Below are 20516 nucleotides of genomic sequence, written 5' to 3' on the forward strand. Positions count from 1 at the left end.
GCTCCCGTTTTGCTACCGTAGCGTCTCTGTGCCCATGGCCAACGTGCGCGCACGTCAACGCTACATTGGAGTATATTGGGCCCTTCATGATGCACTCACGGCCGTTTTGCTCACTCCACATATACCAAATTTGGTACGAAGTGGCGTCAATGGATGACGAAAGTATATGAATGGTGCAAACATGATAATCTTGACACGCGTGTCATGTAAGACCAAGACAACATACCACGCTCATAGCGTGCTCGCGGTCGTTTTGCTAGCTCCACATATACTGAATTCAGTATCACGTGACGTGAATAGATGAGGAAGGTAAATGAAACATCCAAAGATGATAATCATGACACAGAAGTCATGTACGGCATCATTTACCTCCACCTCGTAACCTTGTGCTGATTTTAAAATGACTATCAACCTTTCTCATTCGTGCTTCACATATCATCGATTCCCACTCTACGTGGGATCTGCCAATTTTTTTGTATCCAAGAGCCTTTTGCTGAACTGGCTCTGTCCTTCCAATAGTAAAGTTTTTAATGTACACGTGTGACGTAGGTCGAAGCCACGACGATAACATTTCGCAAATGAGCAACATTTCCACCATTAAAATAGCTCGTCTGTTTTGATGAGGTTCTCAAAGCTAGAGCTACACGTCAACATAGCCGATATCTTGATTTCAGAATCCCTCTACAACCACTACAACTTCCTCTGTTGCGCCGGCCGCTTGTAAACATGCGTGAGGCGTCCGGACGCACTGTTCTCAGAGGCAGATTGTGCACCTGCTGCGCTCGTCTTCACGTGATCATAGAGGCTGGTGGCGCGCTGGGACGACTTGGCGTAGAGTTACTGTATATGCTACCTTTAGGTAGCAGAGTTGCGCCACTGTTTTTCGGGCGCCGCTCGCTCCGCCTACAAGACTTCAGCGCCCCTATTCGCCGAGCGCCATCACGTGGTCATAAGTGGTTCAAATGCACTGCGGAGAAGTCAACGCTATGATGATTTCGGGCAGATCAAGCGTGGTTGACATCGGCTGTTGTTTCACATCAGCTTTCGTGATCCGCGATTGTAATACCAGTGCAATAGAGAGCCGTGCGTAATATGGGCGTCGCATTGGCAATCTCGATCGCTGTTCAGCTCGATTCAGTTGAAGGCGATACAACTACACCTGGCTCCATCACACAGTTAACGAATGAATCCAACAAGATGAAAAAAATTGATCCCTAACTGGTTCGATGGCGTTCAAAAGTGCAAAAATAATTTCATACTTGCAAATGGGAAAAACAGCGGAAAAGGCAAAGCTAGTGTAACCAACCATAAATATGTATCTCACTGGTTCAACAAGCCGACGCACTTAGTTTTATTATTACATACCAAGATCGTCAAATCAAGGCTTCTAGGTGTGACCGCAGAAACTGAGTTTCCCTCATTATTTAAAAAAATTTAAAGACTAATTAAAAAAAATTTGAGAAGAAGAAGAAGAAGTGGTCGCAGGGAACAGCTCCAGCTTTCAGCCTTCGAAGTTTGCTCAATTTTCTCTGCGACTTCTGCAATCTGAGACAAGAACACTGGGGGACGTGGTCCCGTAAAATGGGGGATCAAAACCCCGCCCAGCTTCCGGGCCCTAAACCGTCTCATCAGAGTGCGTCCGAAGTGAGTGACCGCTTCGGCCCCAACGTGGTGCACAGTTACGCTTCTGATGGCTCTTCGACTGAAGACATGGCCTCGGACAGTGATTTCACCCCTGTTCCAAGCCGCCGTCTGACGAGAAAGATCAGAAGGATGTCACCGACCGGTCTACAGGCACCGGAAAGGGCGAGTAGCATGCGGTCCTTCACGATCTCGTGCATGCCGACAACGACGACAGACGTCCTGAACACTCTAAACAGGCAAAGCTTGTCGGAGTATTTCGAACGTATCGCACCTGGCCAGGTTGAGGAAATACGTATAAATAGCCACAAGAACATCCTGTCGGTGGAGGTTACTTCAAAGGCTATACTGGACACGCTGAAGAACATTGTCCAGTTGGGAAACATTCCAGTGCGCGCGTTTTCCGCGTACGACAAGGCAACTACGATAGGCGTCATTTATAATGTGGACGAAGAGATTACAGACTCAAGCCTCGAGAAATTGCTTTCTTCGGTGGCTCCTGTAATTGGTTTTCACCGCTTTGGACGGTCGCGTTGTGTGAAAGTAGTGTTCGAGTCCAAATCGTTGCCTACTCACGTCAAGGTTGGATATGTGCGTCATCCGGTACGCCCTTATGTACCGAGGCCTCTACAGTGCCATAAATGTTTGAAATTCGGACATGTCAGTACAGTTTGTAAGGGTGTGGTAACTTGCAAACGATGTGGTGGACCTCATGACGATGGCAACTGCAACGCTGCCACCAATTGTCCTAACTGCATGGGCGCCCACGACGCAACCTCAAAAGAATGTCCTGAAATGAGGAACAAAATAACTGTCTTGAAGAAGATGGTTAGAGACCACTCCACGCACAGAGAAGCAGCAAGGGCTGTCCGGCACAGTGTACGTCCTTCACGACACCGACGCAAACGAGGGAGCAGTGCTAACCGAGTTGTAGAACTGACATAAAACGTCTAGGCTGCACCTTCTCGTCGCTTGCTTTTACCGGCCAGAAATGAAGATGTCTGTGCTTCCGTACCTTTACAGCCGACGAATGGACGAGCCAACCAGCCACCGGCCCGTAATACTTCGGAGTGGCCTTCTTTACCATCAAGACCCACTGTACGCCTTCCACGCATAATGCTGCTGAACGCAGCGTGCAGGACGACAAGATGGATAATAAGGACATCAAGAGTATGCTTAGAAATTTGATGTGTTCAATGCGCAAGATCCTTAGTGCTCTAAACACTCCGGGGGCTAAAGCTGCTGTCCAGTTACTTGAGGTGCTGGAGCCACTTCTTGTTGTTCTTCAGTAAGCGAACAAGGCCTCGATGTTGGAAGATCGCATGCGGCAGACACTTGTTATGCAGTGGAATGCTCGTGGTTTAGGTGGCCGTCTCTCTGATTTCAGACAGCGGGTATTGAAAGACCAGTTCCCAGTTATTGTCATCTGCGAACCAATCTTGGATTTTACATTCCGTTTATCTGGGTACGTCCAGCTTTGGTCTCGCAGTGGTCACCATGCAAGAAAGGTGCTAGTTTGTGTACGCCGCGATATGACGTACGCACGACATGACATTCTGTCGCATACGCGAATGATTACGTTTGCTTGACTATGAGAGGCGTACGTTGTCAGTTATTGGAGGATACATCCACACAAGTGCGAAGATGGACTGCTCTCACCTTAGGTCTGTGCTTCAGGCTGCTCAGAGCCCCCACATTGTCATTAGAGATTTCAGCGCTCATCATCCCCTCTGGAGTAGCACTGTAATAAACGGCCGTGGCAGAGATTTGTGCGACTTCGTGTGTAATTTTGGACTAAGGGTGCTGAACGACGGATCGCCCACTTTCATTCGGGGTACTTCTTACAGCAGCTGCCTCGACATTACGTTTGTGTCCAGGAGTCTCCTGTCTTCTGCAGCTTGGTCCACGGATATAGAGACTCACGGTAGTGATCACTTGCCAACTTATGTTCAGTTTAGGTGGTACCGCCGTTCAGCCACACGCTGCTTTCATCAGACAGGCTGGCGTCTCTTCAAGTCATCTGTGAAAACCAGCTGTCAGCGCACTACTACACCATCCGAAGTAGAAGACGTCATTTCTTCGTCCCTGCGTGACACAACAAGACAAGTTACCATTCCGCTGCAACGATCAGCTATCGACTTACAATACGAGGCCCTTTGTGCTATTCGTCGCCGCGCAGAACGGCGATACAGAGGAACAAGATCACCGTCAGACCTCTCAGCTTGTCGTCAAGCTCAACGACACGTTCTTCGGCATCTCGACAAGCTGGACAAGCAACGATGGAGGTCGTTCTGCGGCTCTTTGGACCCAAGACAGCCTCTCTCCAAAATCTGGCGGATAGTACGAAGTCTACAATCTTCTCCACAACAAATTTGGCCATTCCGTGCGGTGGCTCTACATCATGGTTGGAGTGAATTAGAGGCAGCCAAGGACTACTGTTGCCTTGTCGTTTCCACCGCTCACACTGTGACCCAAACTCTTACCACCACTGTGCCCCCATGTTTCGACGAACGCCTCAAAGTGCCTTTTACAACGCAGGAACTGGACGCTGCAATTTTACTTTCCCGACGCTCATCGGCTCCCGGGCCGGACGGAATTACTTACGCTGCACTCCGCCATCTTGATACAGAAGCACGACAGATCCTGTTATCTTACTACAACACCTCCCGCGAGTCAGGAAATGTTCCAGATAAGTGGAAGTGCAGCCGCATAATCGTACTGCTTAAACCGAGGAAGTGTCCTAATGAGCTTTCATCTTACCGGCCGATCACCTTAAGCCGCTGCGTTGGCAAAGTCATGGAAAGGATGGTATTGTCGAGATTAGAGTAGCTCTTAGAGAGCAATAATCGCTTTCTTGCGTTCATGAATGGCTTTAGGAGAGGCCGATCAGCCATTGACGGGGTCATCAACTTGGTCTCCGATGTTGAACAGGAAAGATGCCGAGGCAGATTAGTGGCTGCTGTTTTTCTTGGCATTAAAGGCGCCTACGACAATCTCTTACATTATGCCATCCTTGATGCGCTTGAGGATCTAGATATCGGCGGACGACTGTATGCATGGATCGTAAGCTACCTTAGCGACCGTACCATGTATATGTCAACAAGCGATGGAGATACAGACCTTTATAACATTCACCGTGGTGCTCCCCAAGGGAGCGTTCTCAGTCCGACACCTTTTAACATCACTTTGATTGGACTTGCTACTGAACTTCCTGACACGGTGAAGGTGAGCACATATGCGGACGACATCTGCAACTGGGCTTCTGGAGTTACGCGCCCCCAACTGCGTGCTCGACTGCAACGTGCACTGACCATCACAGCAAGGTACCTACGTCGTCAGGGTCTCGCACTGTCAACTGAAAAATGCGCAGTGCTTGCATTTACACAAAAACAAATGACAAGATACGCGCTAACTGTGAATGGAACAGAAATTGGTGCTGTTGCGCAACACAAATTCCTGGGTGTTATCCTCAACCGGAATCTATCGTGGTCAAAACACGTCACAGCCTTGAAGTCAAAGCTCAAGAGCTTTGTCCACGTTCTTCGGGTAATGGCCGGAGCAAGATTGGGCCCTTCGAGGGCAGCTCTCCTGCAACTGCACCAATCTTTATTCGTAGTGTACTTACGATACAGCATGCCCGTGCTTTCAAGCATGGAGCCCAGTTGTGCGAGCACGCTAGAAAGCATCCAAGCTCAAGGGTTGCGCACATGTTTGGGCTTACCTCAATGCACATCAACCAAGGGAACTCTCGCCGAAGCTCGGGCTTGTCCAATCAAAGCATATGTGCTTTGCGAGCCTCTTCGAGTCCACCTTCGCCTGTTGACTCGACACAGGCAACATCCCCAATCAGCCCTCCCTGCCAGCCACCAAGACGTCAGTTATTCAAGAGCTATATCGCGGCTCGAGAACATCATACCGCCAAGATTCTCTCCCCCACGTGTTCCTGAGACACCTCCGTGGCTCCTGCCTAGACCACTTGTCATACTTCAGATTCCTGGGATTATGAAGAAGTCCCTTGTATCAATGATCGGCCTAAAGCAACTTACACTGCTGCACATTTATACTACGTACGACGGTGTGGCGCACGTATATACTGATGGATCTACCACGTCGCGTACCTCCGCCGCAGCCTTTGTCATCCCGCAGATGAAGATAGCTCCACGTTTCAAGATAGATCGCAAGACCACATTAGCAGCCGCGGAACTTGTTGCTATCCGGGAGGCAATACGTTTCATGTCGACAGAACCCGCTCGTAAATGGACGATACTGTGCGATGCCAAAGCTGCTCTTCAAACCATCGATGGCTTCATGAGACGAGGTCCATATCATACTATATCGATTGAAATAGCAGAGCTTCTTGGCATTGCTACAAAAATGGACATCATGTACATTTCAATGGATACCTGCTCACTGTGGCATAATGGGCAATGAAGAGGCGGACACTGAAGCTAAGAGAGCTTTAAATAGTGCCCCGGAAGTGCGCATCGCATTTTTTGACAAGATACTAACATCCTACTTCGACGCGTAATGCGCAACTCCATCTTCAAGCACTGGCAGAAGCCAGGACACCAGCACAAGCGGCTGCACAAATGGGACCCGGAAACGAAGTTCCGTATGCCTCACAAGCTAAAGCGAAGCATCTCATGCATTATGCACCACATTCGCCTCGGTGTGGCTTACACGAGACGTTACATCCACTCGAATTGCTGTAATGACACAGGTCCCAATTGTGGTCACTGTCGGTTGCCAGAAACGCTCGAACATATATTTTGCGACTGTCCAGCATATGCAAGCGAACGTCAGCAACTGATATCTTCGATTGGCCAATATATTAGTCGACCAATAACCGATGAGGTTGTGTTAGGTCCTTGGCCTAACGCCAGCAGCACACATGTGATTATACGAGCCGTCATCACTTTCTTAGAAGCCATTGGACTGGATGCACGTCTGTAGAGTTACCCAGCCTAATAAGCACATATCATCTCTCTACCTTACCATCGTCATTCATCACTCTTTCACACCCCAGTCACCCTTCTCCAGTGTAGAGTAGCAGGCCAGAGCAAACTATAGCTCAGGCCGATCTCTCTACTTTTCTGTAAATGAATTCTCTCTTCTTCTTCTTCTTCTTAAAAAAACTAAAGAAAGCGAAAAAATAAATAAAGCAACGCTAGTACCATAATCCCTCAATATTGAGAGACTATGTAGCCCTCTGAAGCGCGAGCGTTGCTCCTACGAGGGTGGTGAGTGGCTTTGCCGCAAGACATTTGAACCCAAGATGGCGTAACTTGGCGCAACTCTGCTACCTAAAGGTAGCATATATAGTAACTCTAACTTGGCGGAGTCAATGCGCCGTGACGTCACTCGGCAGCTACCATGTTTACAAACATAGAATACGCCTTTCGAACAAGTTTGTATTGACCTAGTAAGACCGTTTCCGCGGCGTTGAAACAATAACCACTGATTCATAGTCTTTGTCAATCACCTCCAGTATTCGATCATTCAAGCGACTATAGGTGGCGAAACGGGAGGTCAAAATGGAGGGCGAGACAGTTATGAGGCGATCTCGCAAGCGTGTTCTTCTGTAGCAGCAAAGGACGTCAGACCCTCTAGTTTCACCGCAGACGATACTTTCTCTCGCTAAACAGATGCCGTCATGTCTGAATGAAGGCAAAGAAATCGGTCACATCATTTGAACAGCCGCCAGGTAAAAAAAAATGTGGATTGTTGCGTGCCGTCGAAAGGGTGTCTCGGGCCAATAGTTCACCTCGGGCCCACTGTGCATACACAAACTTGCACACTCGGCAGGTATCCATTACAATTTACAACATCATTTAGAAGGCATTTAAAAGAACGCGAACAAACCTCCCGCGGTACAAATACAATCACATATATTATGCACATGGACAGGGTTGGAGGAAAGACGAAGAGAAAGAAGGTCTTGTTCTGCCAGACGTTATAAAGAAAACACCTTTCATCTCAAAAACTACCGAACGTTTCGCTTAGACCGCCCCTCTCTAGGAGGTGGTTTAGCAGTGTTTATTTCTTCAAAAATTGCACATCGGGTAAAAGTTACAGGTCAAATAATGAATTTAGAAAGTGAAATTTTAACATTAGATTTCGCTCTTCCGGAACACCTTCCCTTTTCGTTAGTACACGCTTATTATCCGTCAGGCGTTCAAAATTCTAGTGTTTTAGATACCGTAATTTCGTCTTGCAGAAAAGACATATTAATGGTAGGAGACTTCAATTCTCATCACACTTCGTGGGGATTCAGAACAGCTATCAGTGGAAAGCACTTGTGGGATATTGTTGCTAAAAATTATTTAACATGCATTAACCAGCGAACCCCCACGTTTGTATGCAATCAGTCTCATTCTGCGAATGATCTGACTTTCTGTAGTTTTAGCTTCTGTATTTTTACATGGTCTACTTTAAACTCGGCTACAAATAGCGATCATATTCCTATATTGTTTGAGATTGTATGTCCCGTGACTTCAATAATCAGGCAGCTCACTTCTCACATCAATTTTAATACATTCGAACAGACACTACGTGTGGCTTTGTCAAAACGAACCAAGGTAAATAAAAAGCGAAATGTTATCAACTTTAAGGATGTTATAAAACAATCTTTAAATAAAGCTAAATTCACAGTTAGGTCTCTAAACAACGTCCTTTGAATCATTGGTGGAACTCTGATTAATCACGTCATTACAGGCTAAGGAAAGCAGCGTGGCGAAAACTGCTCTATAATTAGTGCCCTAGAAACTAGAGCGATTACAAATACGCGGCTGCAATTTTTAAGCGAACAGTTGCCGCTGCGAAGGATAACTATGATAGCCAACGCTCCGAGTTCCTTTCAAAGCCTGGCCACAGGAAATCACTTTTCAACTTCCTTAAAGCCCAAAAAGTAATCCCACCATCAACACACCTCGAATCGATAGTTTCAACGCCACGTGAGTTGCCTACTTTTCTGGAAAATATTGCTCAAGAGCTGGAAAGCCGCTTCAAGGCTTCTAACTTTTACCACTCACCATGCCCTGTTAACAGCGATGACTTTGAAGAGGTTACAGCGTAGGAAATAGCACAAGTGGTGAAAATATTGCCCGACTCTGCTACAGGTCCCGATGGAATAACTGCATCGGTAATAAAAATAATCCATAAAGTATCACCTCAAGGTTTACTTGCAATAGTTAATCACTCTACTAGACATTCGTGGATTCCGCCTGAGTGGAGAATTGCGAAAATAATTCCTTTATTAAAAAAACATGGAGCTGAGTTTACTTTGGATAACATTAGGCCTATTTCACTCACATCTAATCTGGTAAAACTAATCGAAAGACTTCTACACATTAGGATAGACAACTAGTTGGACGAAAATGCAATTTGAAGCCCATGCCAAATTGGATTCAGGCGTGGCTGCTCCATTTGGTGTGTCCATGTTGATCTGGAAAGCACGACACAACTAGCTCGTTTTAAGAAACAGATCGACGTATGTAACTGCGCGGTAGTAAACACGGACGACAAGAAGATACAAGGACAAGCGCAGACTATCAACTGAAGGTTTATTTTTCACAAACCACATATATATGACTGAACCGGAAACAGAAAACACGAAAATCTACAAAAAATGATGACTTGGCACTTAACAATCGACCAAACGTGAACGTTTGACAAAAGCAGATTCAAGGACCATGTGCGCCACTTGCCAGATACCGTAGCTCTTTATCTAAAAGAGCTAACGACGGTTTGCTGACGCAGCGTTCTGGTTCCCGTGCCATTTTTTCCGCTTCGACAATCATACGGGTATGATCGTCTTTGTGCCTGAACATTACGACCGTGCTTTCGAACTGCGCAAGGCAGCCACACCTACTGACGTGCTGAGCTAAAAAACCCTCATTGCCAGTGCGCACATTGCGTGCGTGCTCGCGCAGGCGCTCATTTAGGCATCTCCCAGTCTGCCCGATGTAACACGCACCACAAGATAGCGGAATTCTATAAACTACATTCATGTCACATCTGACAAACTGGGTTTTATGCCTGACAGTGCAAGCTTGTTTGGGCCTATTGTTTACACATGTCATTTTGGCTAGCTGAGAGAGCTTGTAAGGTGCCGAAAAAACGACCTTTACGCCCAGTAGGTGTGGCTGCCTTGCGCAGTTCGAAAGCACGGTCGTAATGTTCAGGCACAAAGACGATCATACCCGTATGATTGTCGAAGCGGAAAAAATGGCACGGGAACCAGAACGCTGCGTCAGCAAACCGTCGTTAGCTCTTTTAGATAAAGAGCTACGGTATCTGGCAAGTGGCGCACATGGTCCTTGAATCTGCTTTTGTCAAACGTTCACGTTTGGTCGATTGTTAAGTGCCAAGTCATCATTTTTTGTAGATTTTCGTGTTTTCTGTTTCCGGTTCAGTCATATATATGTGGTTTGTGAAAAATAAACCTTCAGTTGATAGTCTGCGCTTGTCCTTGTATCTTCTTGTCGTCCGTGTTTACTACCGCGCAGTTACATACGTCGATCATGAATCACCAACTCGCCCAATCGTCCACCTTGATTGGTTAAGAAACAGGTTTCCGCCTTAGTCACTTTAGATATTGCAAAAGCTTATGACAGTGTTGGAAACATTAAACTAATAAATTCGCTAACGCACATCAGGTTACTAAATTACTTCGTGGCATGGGTTTACTCCTTTCTAAAAGATAGAGAATTCAATTCTTCTGAATCTGGCATGTCGTCTTCAAAGTATAAACAAATTAGAGGTCTCCCCCAAGGTTCGGTACTTTCACCATTATTATTTAATATTTTATTGTGCACAATTCCAGTACAACACGATGTACCGGTGTGTGTATACGCTGACGACATCGCATTTTTTGCTACAGCTACAGATATGCATACATTATATCAGATGCTACAATTCTATTTGAATGCTCTGAAAGCATGGTTAGACGACATTAATCTACCACTGAACAACAGGAAAAGTGCAGTCATAGCTCTTCCTATAAGTGTTCCAGTGCAGATTTCCGTACTTTACAGACAGGACTTTATCCCGCAGGTGAAATCGTCTGAATACTTGGGAGTCATCAATACTGAAAACCTAAATTGGAGTCCGCATATAGAAAATATGGCAGCTAAAGGAGCACAGGCGCTTGGGATGCTTCGTAGACTCAGCAATAAACGTTGTGGTTTACGTCGTGATGTGCTAGTAATGATATATTGTATGTATATTTGCTCAATATTGGAGTTTAGCTGTGTTTTGTTTTCTGGAGCACCCGCCTACAAAATTAGACCACTGGTACTACTACAACGCGGAGCGTTACGTTTATATCTTGGGCTCCCTAAATTTGACGCAATTAATATTTTATATAAGGAAGCGCGCCTGCCTTCTCTTCGTGCTAGGTTCCAAATACTAGCAGTCTGTACCTTCCTAAAAATATACGCATCCCCACATAGGAGGTCACAATATTTTTTTGATTAATGAGCCGACGTCCTTTTTTAACCAAGAGTGGTCTATATTAAAGTGTCCACAAGTCATCGTCGTACAGAAGCTCTTGGAAACATTACATGTCAACCTTCGTAAAGTACGGGTACTAAGAACACCTATTCAAACAATGAGAATAGAATTTGACAATATTTTCCCTAATAATTGCAAAACTCTTCCCACTAGATATTTAAATGCCATTTTGAAAGACCACCTGGCAAAATTACACACAAAGATATTAATAGCAACTGATGCTTCAGTTCGCGAAGAGAAGGCAGGAGTCGTAATTGCATCTTCAGTTGGATTGGCCTGTTTCGATTCATTTACCCGATTTCACACCTATTTATCAAGCGGAATTACTGGCAATTCTATTAGCTTTACGAAAATTACCTCAATCAGTAACAGATGCTATTATTCTTTCAGACTGCTTGTCTGTGTGTAGGTTATTAACTGCGCCTAATATGTCCAATGCTTTCAAAGCATTTATCGCCATGGCACGCTTTGAAAAATTTGTCATGCCAGATCAGTCTGAGAAATCTCGCTTGGCAACATCGGATTTTTCCCATCTTAAGTACCCTTGGAAAAATTGATGGTGCTCCTATAGAACGGCGGAGATATCAATTACAAGAGTAAGATGCCGAGTCCCCCCCTCCCCCCTGAACTTTTATCTACACAGGTCTGGTCTGGCACCGTCTCCCCTACGCCTCCAATGCAACGAAAGTGAATCCCTTCACCATTTCTTCTTAACATGCAGGTTATACACAAACCAAAGGAAGAGACTGTTAGAAGAACCTCTCCGTAGGTTGGATCTAAATTTATTCCTTCCGGTGGTCCTTTCCTTTGGAGCAACTGAAAAGGAATTTAGCCACAGGAACGTTTGCGAGGCCATATGCGATTTTCTAAAGTCAACAAAACGATTAGAATGTTAAGCTGAGGCATAAATTCACTTTATTTCAAACCATATTAGCCTGTTCGTTCATTGTATTACCTCTATTTTATTTCTAATCCATCGTTTACCAATTGGTTCTTTGTTTAAACATCGCTATCTAAATAATCCGGCTGGTAAAACAGTTCCTCTTCACAAATGAGGCACCGTCCGTTTCATGGCCGATCCCCCGTTTTGGGTTGCGCTAGGACTGAGGAACGACCAACCAACCAACCAACGTTATAAGGTACAGTGTGGCCAATCCCCCTTGTGAGTATGAGCCAAGATCTTCCAGGCGACAGGACAAGACGAAGTTGCCCTCATCGCTCGGCTCGACTGTGGGGTTACTGGCTAAGTATTGAGTGGTCTTAGTTCTGAGTTTTATTTTACAGTCTCTGATTTTCATTAATTTTGAATTTACACCAATCTGTTGTGCTGATGTCAACCGATTGTCCTGGCCAGGCGCGACGCCTTGTCGGCGTCACTGTCACCTAATGAGTTGCCGTTAGGGTTATTATTTCGCAGTGGGATCAGCCACATTCCTATCGCACCGGTGCTTACAAATGGAGAATTCATCAGGCTCACGAACCCCCAGGCTGTTAAAAAGAAACTGAAAGTCACATCGAACCACTTTCAGACCATAACCGACGGGCGCCAATTAGGACGAAGTAGCATAGTGTGTAGGTCACCGGACCAGACCTGTGTGCAGGAGTACTTCGTTCGCATCAACTTCCGTGAGTGCTTTCATTCCGCCTCACCTTGCGTGTACTAAAGGCCTCGTAAAGGGCGTCGATTCCAAACTGAGTCCTGAAGACACCCTAGACAGTCTTTCGGGAGCAGGCGTAACTTCCGTTCACCGTTGCAGTCACCTGATTATTAACGAGAGGATAACAACCAAATCTGCCATTCCTACACTTGTGGGCACAACCTGCCCGTCAGAAATAAAGCTATGGCTTCTTTCGCGTAAAGCCCTCTGATTGATTTGTGGGGTTTAACGTCCCAAAACCACCATTTGATTATGAGAGACGCCGTAGTGGAGGACTCCGGAAATTTCAGCGTGGAGCCCTCTGACTTCCTATCCAGTACAGTGTAAAAACTGCTGGAGAATCAGCCAGAGTACGGAATGACGCAAGTCAAACCATCGTTGCCGCGTCTGCGGCGAAAGCCACTCCTTAAACGAATGCTCAGCAATATCAGAAAAGCGGCTGCCTTTGTGGAGAGAGTCAGCCCGCAGACCATTCCGAATGCTATGCTCGCTCTCGGGAAATACAAATCCTATAGATTATAGACCACCGCTGTTCGCACAGGGAAGCTATTGGTATAGTTAAAGATAGGGCCTTCGGCTATTCTGGTGCAACAGTGCGACATATTTCAAGTCGTGACAGCAACATTTCACAAGCCATTGAATCTGCCGTCAAAAAGGCAATAACTAAGGCAATAGATAAGTTAATATCTAACCTCAGTGACTGTTTAACGCAAATACTTTCAAATCAAATGACGCAATGAGTGCGAGCTCAGGCTCTTACAGTTCCTCAACAATCGGACGCCATTGATGACCATCCACTAGATTGCATGGTGCTGGATAAACTGTCTGAAAAAGTGCACAATGCTGAGCAACCTGTTCCACAGGTGCAGTCAGACCATTGTACGCCTCAGCCAAGTACAAGTAATGCTACAGGTATGAAAGTTGAGATCCGAGCTAACAAACACATACCATCGCCTATCTCTGCGGACTTAAAGGCAAAAACTGAAGAAAAATGAGTTGCTGATGGCGAGAAAAGATACCAAAAAGGCCAAGGCATACGCCTCTGCGGTGCGCTCAACACCATGGGTCAACTAAAGGTACTTCAGTGGAACTGCCGTTCTATATTCTCAGCCTCAATCAACTTACATTACCTCTCTAACCAACTTAAAGCTGATATTATAATTCTACAAAAAACTTGGCTTACAGCTGATGAAAATTATTATTCAACAAGATTTCATTCATTTCGATTGTATTATCAAACGCGTGGTGGTGGTTTAATAATACTAGTATCAAGTAAATTATGTCATAAAGCGAAAATTGCTTTGAGAATGTCGGACTCTCATTGTGAAATAATAACATTAGATTTGTACCTTCTAGGATACTACCCTTTTTCAATTATAAATTGTTATTTAACCACTGGTGTACAAAGTACAAGTCACCTTAACAGCGCTTTGGCAGCCTGTCAAAAGGAAACGGTGCTCACAGGTGACTAATTCTCATCATTTGCCTTGGAGGAGAAAGACATGTGTGGCAGACGGCTGTGGGAGTGGACCATTGACAAAAAAATTTCTCGTGTATAAGGACACGTAACATTTGCTCGAGGTCAGACTCAATCACTGTTAGGTTTGACGTTCTGGAGCAGTGCTATTAATGTTTTGTCATGGTCCGTCGTTGACTCTGCAACTAACAGCGACCATCTCCCAGTAGTTTTTGACATTGTATGTCCAATGACAACTATAGAGCAACAGCCTGGAGTATATGTCAACCATAAGAAATTTCAAACGTGACTGCGTTCAGCCATTGCAAAACTTCAGAATGACAATGGTGAGGAAATTGCGTCTAATATCGGCTCCATACTAGTGGGATGCCGAAAAAAATCGTTCGTTATTCCATCGAGTAAAGGGCCATTCCCTCGTTGGTGGACTAATTAATGTATGCGCGATTACAGAAGACGGAAAGCCACTTGGAAGAAGCTTCTGCATAATCAATGCCCAACAAATTGGAAAGACTATCAGTTTTTGCCGGCGTATTTAAACGCACTGTTAAACACGCTAAAGAAGAATATGACAGTCGACACTTCGTTTATCTTTCCAAATCAAACAATAAGCGTGATTTGTTCGCGTATCTGCGGTCAAGACAGGTACTGCCATCACCTTAACTTTAGAATCGTGTATCTTGACGCCCAAGAGATGAACAGCTCGTTGGAAGAGATAGTTTAAGGATTAGAACGTCGCTTTAGTACAGATCTCTCGACTATTCGCAACATGCAGGTATCTATGCATGAATTTACAGAAATTTCCGTATCTGAATTGACTGAAACTGTACTTTGTTTACCAACTACTGCCCCTGAACCGGATAGAATTAGGAATTTCATGCTAAAAGTTTCACTTCAAGAATCGCCTAATGTTCTTTTCGATATTGTGAATTATTCATTGAAGAACTCATGGATTTCGCAAGAGTGGAAACTATCTAAAATTATACTGTTGCTGCAGAAACAAGACGGCAGATACATATTGGACAACATAGGGCCAATTGCCTTGACATCAAATCTGGTGAAATTGATTGAGAGAATTATCCATATTCGAATCAATAGATTTATTGAGGAAAGCTCAATTCTAATCCCCTGTCAAATCGGGTTCAGGGCTGGGTGTTCCATATGGAATGCTCATGTTGATTTAGAAAGTCGTATACAGTTAGCCCGACGGGACAACAAATATGCAGGTTTAGTTACTTTGGATATGGCTAAAACATACGATACTGTATAACATGGTATTCTGATAGATTGACTGGAATTCCTCAATTTTCCGGCATACATACTAACGTGGATTCACAAATTCCTTTTGGACAGGACGTGTTATTGTTTCAAAGGCGGCTTTTATTCGACTATGCACACACAGGCGAGAGGAGTACCGCAAGGCTCAGTGCTGTTCCCGGTGTTAATTAGTGAGTTAATGAGCACCATTCCACAAATCTAGGACATAACTTATGTTTATGCAGACGGTATCGCCTTCTTTGCAACGGCAGACACCATTCAGACGTTATACGACCGCCTGCAGTCTCATCTTACCACACTAGAGAACTGGCTTGATTACAACCACTTGTTACTGAATCCGAGTAAATGTTCCCTTTGAAACGGGGTTTATTGGCGCAAGTAGTACTCGCACAGCAGCAACGGACCCAGGAATCACCGCACTCGGGGCAAACGCTCGCACTTGGCTCCTCTCGCTATAGGCGTGACCCACTGCGGCACATAATCTTCTTCCTCTCTACAATACCCCGGCGACGAAGACGAGCCATCCTGGCAAGTCAAGGTGACGAGAGTAGGAGTGGGTCGTGATAGGGCTTGAGACGACTGACGGGGAAAGTCTCACGACCAAAGCGTCGCCTGTCTGTAGATGGCGTGACCGGCTCGATCACGTATGTGACATGAGATCGACGTTCGACCACGCGATAAGGACCGTGAAACTTGGGGCCAAACTTAGAGGACAGACCTGGGGAGTGTAAGGACAGTCGGAGCCAGACAAGCGAGCCCACGGCAAAAGTCTCGACTTGCTGGTCGCGGTCGTGGCGGTCTTTCTCGAGTGCTTGCTTGTCCGAGGTGAATGATCGGGCCAACTGACGACACTCTTCAGCGTGGCGCACAATGTCAGAGAGAGGGTTGAACTCTGAGACGTCGGGACGATATGGCAAAATGGTGTCAAGGGTGGAGCATGGCTCGCGCCCACGTAAAAGAAAGAAAGGCGAGAAGCTTGTGGTTGACTGCGTCGCGGTGTTGTACGCATAAGTCACAAATGGAAGAATAACAGCCCAGTTCGATTGGTCGGAATTGACATACATGGCGAGCATGTCTCCTAGTGTTCGGTTGAAGCGCTCAGTTAGACCGTTGGTCTGTGGGTGGTAGGCTGTAGAGGTGCGGTGCACCGTGCGGCATGCCCGAAGGAGTTGTTGTACAACTTCGGATAAAAAGACACGCCCTCGATCACTCAGTAGTTCACGTGGTGCCCCATGACGCAGTACGAAGCGTCGCAAGACGAAATTGGCTACGTCACGTGCACCAGCCATAGGTAGTGGAGCTGTTTCAGCATACCTCGTCAGATGGTCTACCGCGACAATGATCCATCGATTTCCAGTGGCAGTGTACGGAAGGGGACCATATAGATCAATTCCAACGTGGTCGAAAGGCACGCCGGACACGGTAGAGGCTGTAATAATCCGGGTGAATGGACCGCTGTCTTTCGTCTTTGGCATAATGAACAGGAACGAATGTATTTTTGTACAAAGGTGTACATACCACGCCAGTAGTAACGCTGGTGGATCCGGTGATATGTTTTTAACACACCAGCGTGAGCATGTTGTGGTTCGGCGTGAAAATAAGCACAGACATCAGATCACATGTGGCGTGGTATAACCAAGAGCCATTTACGACCATCCGCGTGGTAGTTTCTGCGGTATAGTTGCGCATCCCGTATCTCGAAATGTGTGGCTTGGCGGCAAAGAGCGCGTGGGTACGCAGACGTTGAGGAGTCGGAAAGAATGTTAACGAGAGATTTTATCCATGGGTATTTCCGCTGTTCAGACAGAGGACATGCTTGAGACGGAAATGGGAGCGATGGGAAAGTTGGCGTCCGAATGCAGGTCTGCGCTGGATCTCACTGGTGATCGTGAGAGGGCGTCCGCATCAGAGTGTTTTCGTCCTGAGCGGTAGACGACACAAATGTCGAATTCTTGTAGGCGAAGAGCCCAACGTCCAAGGCGACCTGAAGGTTCTTTTAGCGACACCAACCAACAAAGTGCGTGGTGGTCTGACACAACGTCGAAACTATGTCCGTACAAGTAAGGACGAAACTTGCTTAACGCCCAAAGGATTGCGAGGCATTCTTGTTCAGTTACGGAGTAGTTCATTTCCGCTTTCGTGAGTGAACGGCTTGCATATGCGACGACGTACTCTGGAATACCGGGCTTTCGTTGCGCGAGTACTGCTCCCAGACAAACGCCACTGGCGTCTGTGTGCACTTCAGTGGGGGCACTTGGGTCGTAATGGCGTAGAATGGATGGCGACGTAAGCAGGCGGCGCAGTGTAAGGAAGGCTTCGTCACATGCCGAGGTCGAGTTAGAAAGATTAGCTGGACCATTCAGTAGTTGCGTAAGTGGGGACGAAAGTAAAGTTGTGGACGAAATGGCGAAAATACGAGCACAAGCCGATGAAGCTCCTAAGTTCTTTGAGTGAAGTCGGCTTCGGAAAGTTGGCTACGGCTCGAAGTTTGTCCGGGTCGGGGCAAATTCTATCCTTTGACACAACGTGACGAAGTATAGTAAGTTGGCGAGCCCCGAAGCGGCACTTCTTTAGGTTAAGCTGGAGGTTTGCATTAGTAAGGCACTGAAGAATCGTGCGCAGACGGTCGACGTGGGTAGGGAAATCAGGAGAAAATACGATAACATCATCAAGGTAACATAAGCATATCTGCCATTTAAGGCCGCGTAAAATGCTGTCCATCATTCGTTCAAACGTTGCAGGAGCATTGCACAGACCGAATGGCATAACCGTGAATTCGTATAGGTCATCCGGCGTAACGAACGCTGTTTTGGGACGGTCACACTCTGCAATAAGAACCTGCCAGTAACCTGAACGTAAGTCCAGCGAAGAAAAGAATTCGGCACCTTGTAGGCAATCGATCGCGTCGTCGATGCGGGGAAGAGGGTACACATCTTTCCGTGTAATTTTGTTCAGTCACCGGTAGTCGACACAAAATCTAATCGAACCGTCTTTTTTCTTCACTAGCACAACAGGTGAAGACCAGGGGCTAGAAGATGGCTTGATGACACCGCGCTCAAGCATATCGTCCACGTGCTCTGCAATTACACTTCGTTCCTTGGGTGATACGCGGTAGGGCCGTTGCCGCAAAAGAGGGCGCTTTCCAGTGTAGATTGTGTGAGTGACGGTGTTACTTTGACTCAGTGCCTTTTGAGAAAGGTCAAATGAATCACGGAATTCATGCAGAAGGGTTATTATCTGGTTCCGTTGATCCAGAGGAAGCTTGCTGTCGATGGAACGATCGAAGATATCCGAGGAGTAGTCATCCCGCGTAAAAGGAGGAGTAACAGCGTTAAGTTGAAGTTGCTGGCCAATGTCGTGGGACTCAATAGGCACAATAACGTTGTCATAAACAGGAAGAACATAGCCCAGTGTTTCGTGAGCTCTTAAGGTGAGAGGGCATGAGCTAGGATTGCAAACGACAATTCCGGAAGTATCTTGGTGAGGTGGCAGAACGGCGTAGGGCAGAGACGTACCGTGGCGGCGCCTGAAAACGTCAAATGGGGAGAACACAACGGTAGAGCCGGACAATTCAGTGCGATTGACGGGGACAACGATGGCACTAAGAGGGAGAACATCTATGTCGAAAGCAACAAGAAGCTTGCCAAGGTGAGTGAGCTCATTGTCGGTAGATGGCGCATCAGAAAAAAACAGAAAATTCCACCTGCACGCAAGCGCAGTCAATTACGGCATGGTGGCGTGACAAAAAATTCCATCCAAGTATCACGTCGTGGGAACAAGTGGCCAACACGAGAAACTCGACGTGGTACAGGACGTCCTGATGATTACTCTCGCCGTACATGCTCCAACTGGTCGAATAGGTTGCGCGCTCGCGGTATTCAGCAATACGTCGGAAGGCGTCGTCGTTATTTTTCGTATCGAACGGCAGAGTTTTTGACTCATCACAGATACGGCGGCACCCGTGTCAACAAGCGCAAGAGTTCGTTGACCTTCAACAAACAGTTCCAGAACGTTTGTGGGGGAAGGGCGAGGACTTCTACAATGCGACGATTTCGCAGCTCGTGCCTCCGGAGCTGCGGCAGTCAGTTTTCCGTCTCTACGGGGTTCGGTCGGCGACGCAGCGGGGACGAAGAACGGTAGCGGTGTGGTGAGGATGAGCGACGGGAACCGAATGGTCGGTAGTCGGCAGTAGGGTGGTGGTCTAGGTCGGATGGGGACTGGTCGCGTTGCACTGATTGTCGGTCGCATTGACGGGGCACTTCTCGTTGCGCGTTGTACGGGGCCGCGAAAGAGTCGTCAGAGCACCTCAGAGCTGCAGCCGGGCCCGTTGCGAAGCGCCGGCGACAGAAGCGCGCCACGTGACCTGGATATCCGCATGCGTAGCAGATCGGACGATTGTCAACTGTGCGCCAAGGGTTTCCGTTATAGCGCTGTTGTGTTGCTGGGAGTGGCGTCGTTGGTACTCGTACAGGCTGGGGAGTCGGCCGAAGTGGAGGTCATGGTGGAGTAGCAGCAACAGCAGCGTAAGTCAATGGCGCGGTGACAGGTGTTGTCTGAGAGACGGACGGCAGTGCCTCAGAGACCTGCGCCTGTGTTACCTGTCTGATGGCGGGCGCGAGACGCTCAGATGATGGTTCCGTTGCCGGTTGATACAACAGACACGAAAGTTGTCGGGCCACCTCCTCGCGCACATATAGTTTGATTTCCGACATGATTGTGTTGTGGTCTCCACCTAGGGGCAATGCCCCGAGAGTTTCGTCGGTAGCCGCTGGCCGCCGTGTCATGACCCGTTGTTTGCGCAATTTCTCGAAGCTCTGGCAAAGAGTGGCGAGTTCGGACACGGTACGGGGACCCTTGGCCAGCAGCATCTGAAAGGCGTCGTCGTCTATCCCCTTCAAGATGTGTTTGATCTTGTCTGCTTCGATCATGGAAGGGTCAAGGCGCTTGCACAA

At 46.9% G+C, this 20516-nt stretch overlaps 1 protein-coding gene across 3 annotated transcripts in view; it reads right to left on the reverse strand.

Moving 5' to 3' along the window:
• Positions 1 to 20516, reverse strand: part of LOC119163028 (TBC1 domain family member 25) — a 408328-nt gene that overhangs the window by 267463 nt on the left and 120349 nt on the right. The window contains exon 1 of one of the 3 annotated variants that reach the window (XM_075882743.1): positions 8673 to 9104. The exons of the other annotated variants lie outside the window; for them this stretch is intronic. Coding sequence (XP_075738858.1) covers positions 8673 to 8675 — 3 coding nt within the window. The 5' untranslated portion in view covers positions 8676 to 9104. Of the gene's footprint in view, positions 1 to 8672; positions 9105 to 20516 lie in introns of those variants that run through there. 3 annotated transcript variants of the gene reach the window in all.

This window comes from Rhipicephalus microplus, unplaced genomic scaffold (assembly GCF_043290135.1).
Source record: "Rhipicephalus microplus isolate Deutch F79 unplaced genomic scaffold, USDA_Rmic scaffold_13, whole genome shotgun sequence".
In the NCBI taxonomy this organism is placed as follows: domain Eukaryota; kingdom Metazoa; phylum Arthropoda; class Arachnida; order Ixodida; family Ixodidae; genus Rhipicephalus; species Rhipicephalus microplus.